At 49.8% G+C, this 12,219-nt stretch overlaps 1 protein-coding gene across 1 annotated transcript in view; it reads right to left on the reverse strand.

Moving 5' to 3' along the window:
* Positions 1–12,219, reverse strand: part of LOC130106647 (protein-serine O-palmitoleoyltransferase porcupine-like) — an 87,477-nt gene that overhangs the window by 13,801 nt on the left and 61,457 nt on the right. Inside the window, exons 11-12 of the mRNA XM_056272830.1 lie at positions 10,662–10,747; positions 8,927–9,037 (exon numbers count right to left, since the gene is read on the reverse strand). Coding sequence (XP_056128805.1) covers positions 8,927–9,037; positions 10,662–10,747 — 197 coding nt within the window. The remainder of the gene's footprint in view (positions 1–8,926; positions 9,038–10,661; positions 10,748–12,219) is intronic.

Consider the following 12,219-nt stretch of genomic DNA (forward strand, 5'->3'; position numbering starts at 1 on the left):
AGGGGTGTGGTTAGGGAGAGCTGATGCAGAGGGGATGGTCAGGGAGAGACGATGCAGAGGGGGTGGTTAGGGGTGTGGTTAGGGAGAGATGATGCAGAGGGGGTGGTTAGGGAGAGTTGATGCAGAGGGTGTGGCTAGGGAGAGATGATGCAGAGGGGGTGGTTAGGTAGAGATGATGCAGAGGGTGTGGTTAGGGGTGTGGTTAGGGAGAGATGATGCAGAGGGTGTGGTTAGGGAGAGATGATGCAGAGGGTGTGGTTAGGGATAGATGATACAGAGGGTGTGGTTAGGGAGAGATGATGCAGAGGGGTGGTTAGGGGTGTGGTTAGGGAGAGATGATACAGAGGGTGTGGTTAGGGAGTGATGATGCAGAGGGTGTGGTTAGGGAGAGATGATACAGAGGGTGTGAATAGGGAGAGATGATGCAGACGGTGTGGTTAGGGAGAGATGATGCAGAGGGTGTGGTTAGGGAGAGATGATACAGAGGGTGTGAATAGGGAGAGATGATGCAGAGGGTGTGGTTAGGGAGAGATGATGCAGAGGGTGTGGTTAGGGAGAGATGATGCAGAGGGTGTGAATAGGGAGAGATGATGCAGAGGATGGCGGTCTTTGCTGACGTCTTTACTTTTAGCTCCTGTTTTCTACTGATTCCTGTGTTGGTAGGCAACAGAATAGACCGCCACGCCACCTGGACGGCCCTGCCACATTTAATTTTTTACAGAAAGTTTAGGCATCCCACCTGTGGCAAAGCTCGGCCACAGCTGGGGTTCTCCAGCAGTGACACGGACAGAGATGGTCGTTGAGGGCCCAATAGCCCATTTATCAAAAGACAAAAGCTGAAAAACACTGAACTACAAACACGATGCAGAGGGTGTGGTTAGAGAGAGACGATGCAAAGGGTGTTGTTAGGGAGAGATGATGCAGAGGGTGTGGATAGGGTTGTGGTTAGGGAGAGATGATGCAGAGGGTGTGGTTAGGGTGTGGTTAGGGAGAGATGATGCAGAGGGTGTGGTTAGGGTTGTGGTTAGAGATGATGCAGAGGGGGTGGTTAGGGAGAGATGATGCAGAGGGTGTGGTTAGGGAGAGATGATGCAGGGGGTGTGGTTAGGGTGTGGTTAGGGAGATATGATGCAGAGGGTGTGGTTAGGGGTGTGGTTAGGGAGAGATGATGCAGAGGGTGTGATTAGGGAGAGATGATGCAGAGGGTGTGGTTAGGGAGAGATGATGCAGAGGGTGTGGTTAGGGTGTGGTTAGGGAGAGATGATGCAGAGGGTGTGGTTAGGGTTGTGGATAGAGATGATGCAGAGGGTGTGGTTAGGGAGAGATGATGCAGAGGGTGTGGTTAGGGAGAGATGATGCAGGGGGTGTGGTTAGGGTGTGGTTAGGGAGAGATGATGCAGAGGGTGTGGTTAGGGGTGTGGTTAGGGAGAGATGATGCAGAGGGTGTGATTAGGGAGAGATGATGCAGAGGGTGTGGTTAGGGAGAGATGATGCAGAGGGTGTGGTTAGGGGCCTGGTTAGGGAGAGATGATGCAGAGGGTGTGGTTAGGGAGAGATGATGCAGAGGGGATGGTTAGGGAGAGATGATGCAGAGGGGTGTGGTTAGGGAGAGATGATGCAGAGGGGGTGGTTAGAGAGAGACGATGCAGAGAGGGTGGTTAGGGGTGTGGTTAGGGAGAGATGATGCAGAGGGGGTGGTTAGGGAGAGACGATGCAGATGGTGTGGTTAGGGGTGTGGTTAGGGAGAGATGATGCAGAGGGGGTGGTTAGGGAGAGATGATGCAGAGGCTGTGGTTAGGGATAGATGATACAGAGGGTAGGGAGAGATGATGCAGAGGGTGTGGTTAGGGAGAGATGATACATAGGGTGTGGTTAGGGAGAGATGATACAGAGGGGGTGGTTAGGGGTGTGGTTAGGGAGAGCTGATGCAGAGGGGGTGGTTAGGGAGAGACGATGCAGAGGGGGTGGTTAGGGGTGTGGTTAGGGAGAGATGATGCAGAGGGGGTGGTTAGGGAGAGTTGATGCAGAGGGTGTGGCTAGGGAGAGATGATGCAGAGGGGGTGGTTAGGGAGAGATGATACAGAGGGTGTGGTTAGGGAGAGATGATGCAGAGGGTGTGGTTAGGGAGAGATGATACAGAGGGTGTGAATAGGGAGAGATGATGCAGACGGTGTGGTTAGGGAGAGATGATGCAGAGGGTGTGGTTAGGGAGAGATGATACAGAGGGTGTGAATAGGGAGAGATGATGCAGAGGGTGTGGTTAGGGAGAGATGATGCAGAGGGTGTGGTTAGGGAGAGATGATGCAGAAAGTGTGAATAGGGAGAGATGATGCAGAGGATGGCGGTCTTTGCTGACGTCTTTACTTTTAGCTCCATTTTTCTACTGATCCCTGTGTTGGTAGGCAACAGAATAGACCGCCACGCCACCTGGACGGCCCTGCCACATTTGATTTTTTACAGAAAGTTTAGGCATCCCACCTGTGGCAAAGCTCGGCCACAGCTGGGGTTCTCCAGCAGTGACACGGACAGAGATGGTCGTTGAGGGCCCAATAGCCCATTTATCAAAAGACAAAAGCTGAAAAACACTGAACTACAAACACGATGCAGAGGGTGTGGTTAGAGAGAGACGATGCAAAGGGTGTTGTTAGGGAGAGATGATGCAGAGGGTGTGGATAGGGTTGTGGTTAGGGAGAGATGATGCAGAGGGTGTGGTTAGGGAGAGATGATGCAGAGGGTGTGGTTAGGGAGAGATGATGCAGAGGGTGTGGTTAGAGTGTGGTTAGGGAGAGATGATGCAGGGGGTGTGGTTAGGGTGTGGTTAGGGAGAGATGATGCAGAGGGTGTGGTTAGGGGTGTGGTTAGGGAGAGATGATGCAGAGGGTGTGATTAGGGAGAGATGATGCAGAGGGTGTGGTTAGGGAGAGATGATGCAGAGGGTGTGGTTAGGGGCGTGGTTAGGGAGAGATGATGCAGAGGGTGTGGTTAGGGAGAGATGATGCAGAGGGGGTGGTTAGGGAGAGATGATGCAGAGGGGTGTGGTTAGGGAGAGATGATGCAGAGGGGGTGGTTAGGGAGAGATGATGCAGAGGGTGTGGTTAGGGGTGTGGTTAGGGAGAGATGATGCAGAGGGGGTGGTTAGGGTTGTGGTTAGAGATGATGCAGAGGGTGTGGTTAGGGAGAGATGATGCAGAGGGTGTGGTTAGGGAGAGATGATGCAGGGGGTGTGGTTAGGGTGTGGTTAGGGAGAGATGATGCAGAGGGTGTGGTTAGGGGTGTGGTTAGGGAGAGATGATGCAGACGGTGTGGTTAGGGTTGTGGTTAGAGATGATGCAGAGGGTGTGGTTAGGGAGAGATGATGCAGAGGGTGCGGATAGGGTTGTGGTTAGGGAGAGATGATGCAGGGGGTGTGGTTAGGGTGTGGTTAGGGAGAGATGATGCAGAGGGTGTGGTTAGGGGTGTGGTTAGGGAGAGATGATGCAGAGGGTGTGATTAGGGAGAGATGATGCAGAGGGTGTGGTTAGGGAGAGATGATGCAGAGGGTGTGGTTAGGGGCGTGGTTAGGGAGAGATGATGCAGAGGGTGTGGTTAGGGAGAGATGATGCAGAGGGGGTGGTTAGGGAGAGATGATGCAGAGGGGTGTGGTTAGGGAGAGATGATGCAGAGGGGGTGGTTAGGGAGAGATGATGCAGAGGGTGTGGTTAGGGGTGTGGTTAGGGAGAGATGATGCAGAGGGGGTGGTTAGGGAGAGATGATGCAGAGGCTGTGGTCAGGGATAGATGATACAGAGGGTAGGGAGAGATGATGCAGAGGGTGTGGTTAGGGAGAGATCATACAGAGGGTGTGGTTAGAGAGAGATGATACAGAGGGGATGGTTAGGGGTGTGGTTAGGGAGAGCTGATGCAGAGGGGGTGGTTAGGGAGAGACGATGCAGAGGGGGTGGTTAGGGGTGTGGTTAGGGAGAGATGATGCAGAGGGGGTGGTTAGGGAGAGTTGATGCAGAGGGGTGTGGTTAGGGAGAGATGATGCAGAGGGGGTGGTTAGGGAGAGATGATGCAGAGGGTGTGGTTAGGGGTGTGGTTAGGGAGAGATGATGCAGAGGGTGTGGTTAGGGAGAGATGATGCAGAGGGTGTGGTTAGGGATAGATGATACAGAGGGTGTGGTTAGGGAGAGATGATGCAGAGGGGTGGTTAGGGGTGTGGTTAGGGAGAGATGATACAGAGGGTGTGGTTAGGGAGAGATGATGCAGAGGGTGTGGTTAGGGAGAGATGATACAGAGGGTGTGAATAGGGAGAGATGATGCAGACGGTGTGGTTAGGGAGAGATGATGCAGAGGGTGTGGTTAGGGAGAGATGATACAGAGGGTGTGAATAGGGAGAGATGATGCAGAGGGTGTGGTTAGGGAGAGATGATGCAGAGGGTGTGGTTAGGGAGAGATGATGCAGAGGGTGTGAATAGGGAGAGATGATGCAGAGGATGGCGGTCTTTGCTGACGTCTTTACTTTTAGCTCCTGTTTTCTACTGATCCCTGTGTTGGTAGGCAACAGAATAGACCGCCACGCCACCTGGACGGCCCTGCCACATTTGATTTTTTACAGAAAGTTTAGGCATCCCACCTGTGGCAAAGCTCGGCCACAGCTGGGGTTCTCCAGCAGTGACACGGACAGAGATGGTCGTTGAGGGCCCAATAGCCCATTTATCAAAAGACAAAAGCTGAAAAACACTGAACTACAAACACGATGCAGAGGGTGTGGTTAAAGAGAGACGATGCAAAGGGTGTTGTTAGGGAGAGATGATGCAGAGGGTGTGGATAGGGTTGTGGTTAGGGAGAGATGATGCAGAGGGTGTGGTTAGGGAGAGATGATGCAGAGGGTGTGGTTAGGGAGAGATGATGCAGAGGGTGTGGTTAGAGTGTGGTTAGGGAGAGATGATGCAGACGGTGTGGTTAGGGTTGTGGTTAGAGATGATGCAGAGGGTGTGGTTAGGGAGAGATGATGCAGAGGGTGCGGATAGGGTTGTGGTTAGGGAGAGATGATGCAGGGGGTGTGGTTAGGGTGTGGTTAGGGAGAGATGATGCAGAGGGTGTGGTTAGGGGTGTGGTTAGGGAGAGATGATGCAGAGGGTGTGATTAGGGAGAGATGATGCAGAGGGTGTGGTTAGGGAGAGATGATGCAGAGGGTGTGGTTAGGGGCGTGGTTAGGGAGAGATGATGCAGAGGGTGTGGTTAGGGAGAGATGATGCAGAGGGGGTGGTTAGGGAGAGATGATGCAGAGGGGTGTGGTTAGGGAGAGATGATGCAGAGGGGGTGGTTAGGGAGAGATGATGCAGAGGGTGTGGTTAGGGGTGTGGTTAGGGAGAGATGATGCAGAGGGGGTGGTTAGGGAGAGATGATGCAGAGGCTGTGGTCAGGGATAGATGATACAGAGGGTAGGGAGAGATGATGCAGAGGGTGTGGTTAGGGAGAGATGATACAGAGGGTGTGGTTAGAGAGAGATGATACAGAGGGGATGGTTAGGGGTGTGGTTAGGGAGAGCTGATGCAGAGGGGGTGGTTAGGGAGAGACGATGCAGAGGGGGTGGTTAGGGGTGTGGTTAGGGAGAGATGATGCAGAGGGGGTGGTTAGGGAGAGTTGATGCAGAGGGGTGTGGTTAGGGAGAGATGATGCAGAGGGGGTGGTTAGGGAGAGATGATGCAGAGGGTGTGGTTAGGGGTGTGGTTAGGGAGAGATGATGCAGAGGGTGTGGTTAGGGAGAGATGATGCAGAGGGTGTGGTTAGGGATAGATGATACAGAGGGTGTGGTTAGGGAGAGATGATGCAGAGGGGTGGTTAGGGGTGTGGTTAGGGAGAGATGATACAGAGGGTGTGGTTAGGGAGAGATGATGCAGAGGGTGTGGTTAGGGAGAGATGATACAGAGGGTGTGAATAGGGAGAGATGATGCAGACGGTGTGGTTAGGGAGAGATGATGCAGAGGGTGTGGTTAGGGAGAGATGATACAGAGGGTGTGAATAGGGAGAGATGATGCAGAGGGTGTGGTTAGGGAGAGATGATGCAGAGGGTGTGGTTAGGGAGAGATGATGCAGAGGGTGTGAATAGGGAGAGATGATGCAGAGGATGGCGGTCTTTGCTGACGTCTTTACTTTTAGCTCCTGTTTTCTACTGATCCCTGTGTTGATAGGCAACAGAATAGACCGCCACGCCACCTGGACGGCCCTGCCACATTTGATTTTTTACAGAAAGTTTAGGCATCCCACCTGTTGCAAAGCTCGGCCACAGCTGGGGTTCTCCAGCAGTGACACGGACAGAGATGGTCGTTGAGGGCCCAATAGCCCATTTATCAAAAGACAAAAGCTGAAAAACACTGAACTACAAACACGATGCAGAGGGTGTGGTTAGAGAGAGACGATGCAAAGGGTGTTGTTAGGGAGAGATGATGCAGAGGGTGTGGATAGGGTTGTGGTTAGGGAGAGATGATGCAGAGGGTGTGGTTAGGGAGAGATGATGCAGAGGGTGTGGTTAGGGAGAGATGATGCAGAGGGTGTGGTTAGAGTGTGGTTAGGGAGAGATGATGCAGAGGGTGTGGTTAGGGTTGTGGTTAGAGATGATGCAGAGGGTGTGGTTAGGGAGAGATGATGCAGAGGGTGCGGATAGGGTTGTGGTTAGGGAGAGATGATGCAGAGGGTGTGGTTAGGGTGTGGTTAGGGAGAGATGATGCAGAGGGTGTGGTTAGGGTTGTGGTTAGAGATGATCCAGAGGGTGTGGTTAGGGAGAGATGATGCAGAGGGTGTGGTTAGGGAGAGATGATGCGGGGGGTGTGGTTAGGGTGTGGTTAGGGAGAGATGATGCAGAGGGTGTGGTTAGGGGTGTGGTTAGGGAGAGATGATGCAGAGGGTGTGATTAGGGAGAGATGATGCAGAGGGTGTGGTTAGGGAGAGATGATGCAGAGGGTGTGGTTAGGGAGAGATGATGCAGAGTGGGTGGTTAGGGAGAGATGATGCAGAGGGGTGTGGTTAGCGAGAGATGATGCAGAGGGGGTGGTTAGGGAGAGACGATGCAGAGGGTGTGGTTAGGGGTGTGGTTAGGGAGAGATGATGCAGAGGGGGTGGTTAGGGAGAGATGATGCAGAGGCTGTGGTTAGGGATAGATGATACAGAGGGTAGGGAGAGATGATGCAGAGGGTGTGGTTAGGGAGAGATGATACAGAGGGTGTGGTTAGGGAGAGATGATACAGAGGGGATGGTTAGGGGTGTGGTTAGGGAGAGCTGATGCAGAGGGGGTGGTTAGGGGTGTGGTTAGGGAGAGACGATGCAGAGGGGGTGGTTAGGGGTGTGGTTAGGGAGAGATGATGCAGAGGGGGTGGTTAGGGAGAGTTGATGCAGAGGGGTGTGGTTAGGGAGAGATGATGCAGAGGGGGTGGTTAGGGAAAGATGATGCAGAGGGTGTGGTTAGGGGTGTGGTTAGGGAGAGATGATGCAGAGGGGGTGGTTAGGGAGAGTTGATGCAGAGGGGGTGGTTAGGGAGAGACGATGCAGAGGGTGTGGTTAGGGGTGTGGTTAGGGTGAGATGATGCAGAGGGGGTGGTTAGGGAGAGATGATGCAGAGGCTGTGGTTAGGGATAGATGATACAGAGGGTAGGGAGAGATGATGCAGAGGCTGTGGTTAGGGAGAGATGATGCAGAGGGGGTGGTTAGGGAGAGTTGATGCAGAGGGGTGTGGTTAGGGAGAGATGATACAGAGGGTGTGGTTAGGGAGAGATGATACAGAGGGGATGGTTAGGGGTGTGGTTAGGGAGAGCTGATGCAGAGGGGGTGGTTAGGGAGAGACGATGCAGAGGGGGTGGTTAGGGGTGTGGTTAGGGAGAGATGATGCAGAGGGGGTGGTTAGGGAGAGTTGATGCAGAGGGGTGTGGTTAGGGAGAGATGATGCAGAGGGGGTGGTTAGGGAGAGATGATGCAGGGGGTGTGGTTAGGGGTGTGGTTAGGGAGAGATGATGCAGAGGGTGTGGTTAGGGAGAGATGATGCAGAGAGTGTGGTTAGGGATAGATGATACAGAGGGTGTGGTTAGGGAGATATGATGCAGAGGGGTGGTTAGGGGTGTGGTTAGGGAGAGATGATACAGAGGGTGTGGTTAGGGAGAGATGATGCAGAGGGTGTGGTTAGGGAGAGATGATACAGAGGGTGTGAATAGGGAGAGATGATGCAGAGGGTGTGGTTAGGGAGAGATGATGCAGAGGGTGTGGTTAGGGAGAGATGATACAGAGGGTGTGAATAGGGAGAGATGATGCAGAGGGTGTGGTTAGGGAGAGATGATGCAGAGGGTGTGGTTAGGGAGAGATGATGCAGAGGGTGTGAATAGGGAGAGATGATGCAGAGGGTGTGGTTAGGGAGAGATGATGCAGAGGGGGTGGTTAGGGAGAGATGATGCAGAGGGAGTGGTTAGGGAGAGATGATGCAGAGGGGGTGGTTAGGGAGAGATGATGCAGAGGGGGTGGTTAGGGAGAGATGTTGCAGAGGGTGTGGTTAGGGAGAGATGTTGCAGAGGGTGTGGTTAGGGAGAGATGTTGCAGAGGGTGTGGTTAGGGAGAGATGATGCAGAGGGTGTGGTTAGGGAGAGAGCTATGAGGGTCTGCGTCTGTGGTTCTCTCTCCCAGTCTGTGGTGTTTGTCTCTGCCAGGGTGAGGACCATAAGGAATCTGCCCTGAGCTGGTTAAGATGAGTCATGGAAGCTCGTCCACACCCCGCTGCATCTCATCATGATCTCTCGGACCATTGCAACGCATTAAAACGTCCACTGTTCAACTTCTCAGGTTATTACATTTAGTGGGGCAGCAAAACTTTTATATTGTCTTGTGTTGTATTGTGTCATGCTTATCTTGTCTTGCTGTCTTATACTCTGTTGCCTTGTACTTGTTTGACTTATGTGTCTTACCTCTTCTAATGCTTGGTTGTCAACATCAGCATCAAACATGGAGCCCAGGTATGCAAGATGGAAGATGGTCAGCAAACTGAAGAGCAGGTTGAGCATCATCACCCAGTGCTCCTGAAGACGGAAGGGAACAGTTTTATAGTCGCCGCTGATCAGAGGACAGTGTACTGAGACAGTTGACCAGCGACAGTAGCTGCTAGTGTTGTAGCTGTTTCCATGTCAGTAAGGCCTGGCGCCGCACACTGCAGCATAACTGATTGTGAGCGTCTGATTGGCCCCTCTTCAGAATTGGTGAGGCTCTGAGCCAATTATCTTCCCGCATTATACTGCAGTGTGTTCAAGATTCAATCTTGTGCCTCGCCATCTCATCAGCCAATCACCACTCACCGATTAACCTCAAACATTTTTGATATCTACGAGTGGAAATCCTGTAGTGTGACGGCACCGACGATGGACTCTCCAGCAGAAACCCAGAACGGCTGATGAGCGAGAGCGAAGCGGAGGGGGGAGTGGACATTTCTGCAGCCAGCCGTCTCTCAAAACTTCCCCCGAACCGCTTATCCTGCTCTCAGGGTCGCGGGGATGCTGGAGCCTATCCCAGCAGTCATTGGGCGGCAGGCGGGGAGACACCCTGGACAGGCCGCCAGGCCATCACAGGGCCAGCACGCACGCACGCACGCACGCACGCACGCACGCACACGCACACACACGCACACACACACACACGCACACACACGCACGCACACACACACGCACGCACACGCGCGCACACGCGCGCACACGCGCACACACACGCACGCACGCACACACACACGCACACACACACCGAGGGACAATGTAGTACGGCTGATCCACCTGACCTACATGTCTTTGGACTGTGGGAGGAAACCGGAGCACCGGGAGGAAACCCACGCAGACATGGGGAGAACATGCAAACTCCACACAGAGGACGACCCGGAACGACCCCCAAGGTTGGACTACCCCGGGACTCGAACCCAGGACCTTCTTGCTGTGAGGTGACCGCGCTAACCACTGCGCCACCGTGCAACCGCTTCCCAAATCAAAACAAAACATTTTTTCCCCCTTTTTCGCCACAATTGTACCTGAACAATTACCCCACTCTTCCGAGCCGTCCCGGTCTCTGCTCCACCCCCTTTGCTGATCCGGGAAGGGCTGCAGACTACCACATGCCTCCTTCCATACTTGTGGAGTCACCAGCCGCTTCTTTTCACCTGACAGTGAGGAGTTTCACCAGGGGGAGGTAGTGCGTGGGAGGATCACGCTATTCCCCCCAGTTCCCCCTCCCCCCCGAACAGGTGCCACGACCAACCAGAGGAGGCGCTAGTGCAGGGACCAGGACACATACCCACACCCGGCTTCCCACCCGCAGACAAGGCCAATTGTGTCTGTAGGGACGCCCGACCAAGCTGGAGGTAACAAGAGGATTCGAACCAGCGATCCTCGTGTTGGTAGGCAACAGAATAGACCGCCACACCACCCGGACGCCCATTTCTACAGTGTTGTGCTCTTCTAGCTGGCACTGAGCTTGACCAACGTCTGTTTCTTCTACGCAGGTCTTTGCTGACATCTTTCCTTTCAGCTACTGTTCTCTACTGTGTGTTTCTGGCCTTGGATTGTGTGTCATTGTGTTGTTATAATGTTGCTGTTTTACTCAGCTAATTTTGCCACGATGCCCAAATGTCACTGTGTGCAGCATATACACGAGAAGGAGCTGTACCTTCTTGTTCTGGTGTTTGCAGCCAGAAGAGCATGGTCTGGAGAGGATACACGCACTGAAAATGGACGCAAGCCTTTTTCTCAGAACTAGAGAGGAAGGGATGAGAAAGAACTTGATGATGGTACCTTACAAGGGTAACTAAGCCCCAGACAACTGTAGTGAGGTTGCTGACACCTACAGCTTAAACACCGTGGTAAGGTTTAAAACAGGTCAGGCAGGTCTTGATACTATGATGTAATCATAGCAGCATAAACACAGCTGCAGCTAAGAACATTAATAATGGTCCATGTTATTTAGCCGTCCCAGCACACCTACCAGCACCGACAGAGCCAACACTACCAATCCCCAATAATGCTGTTAAAATACACTTTGAATATGCTAAATACACTTTAAATATTACATATGTTAAAATACACTTTACATATATTAAATACACTTTAAATATTACATATGTTAAAATACACTTTAAATATGTTAAATACACTTTAAATATTACATATGTTAAAATGTACTTTAAATATGTTAAATACACTTTAAATATTACATATGTTAAAATACACTTTAAATATGTTACATTTTAAATATTACATATGTTAAAATGTACTGTAAATATGTTAAATACACTTTAAATATTACATATGTGAAAATACACTTTAAATATGTTAAATACATTTTAAATATTACATATGTGAAAATACACTTTAAATATGTTAAATACACTTTAAATATTACATATGTTAAAATACACTTTAAATATGTTAAATACATTTTAAATATTACATATGTCAAAATACACTTTAAATATGTTAAATACACTTTAAATATTACATATGTCAAAATACACTTTAAATATGTTAAACACACTTTAAATATTACATATGTTAAAATGTACTTTAAATATGTTAAATACACTTTAAATATTACATATTTTAAAATACACTTTAAATATGTTAAAATACACTTTAAATATGTTAAACACACTTTAAATATTACATATGTTAAAATAAACTGTAAATATTAAATATCTTAAAATACACTTTAAATATATTAAAATACACTTTAAATATTACATATGTTAAAATACACTTTAAATATTAAATATGTTAAAATACACTTGGAGCTTTGGCTCACGTTGATACACAGATCCAGGATTACATTGTTTGCCCTGTAACTTTGACGAAAATGTTTTATTTCAAATAATTTGCTATAGTTTAATTATGTAAATATAAGTTATGTAATAAATTATGTACTAATTTAATGTTAATTTGATTTAATGTTTAATTTTAAATTTAGTTACTTAATTTAATGTAATAAATTATCCAATAAATTAATTTAATTATGTAAATAGTTTAATTATGTAAGCATGATTTTGATTCAAAAATATATGTTCCAGCAACACCAAACAATATCTGATTGTGAATTGGAACATTACTGGATGTGAACTGGAACATTATTGGATGTGAACTGGAACATTACTGGATGTGAAGAGAGAGAGAGAGAGAGAGAGAGAGAGAGAGAGAGAGAGAGAGAGAGAGAGAGAGAGAGAGAGAGAGAGAGA

The sequence above is a fragment of the Lampris incognitus genome, chromosome 2, assembly GCF_029633865.1.
Source record: "Lampris incognitus isolate fLamInc1 chromosome 2, fLamInc1.hap2, whole genome shotgun sequence".
Classification (NCBI taxonomy): Eukaryota; Metazoa; Chordata; class Actinopteri; order Lampriformes; family Lampridae; genus Lampris; species Lampris incognitus.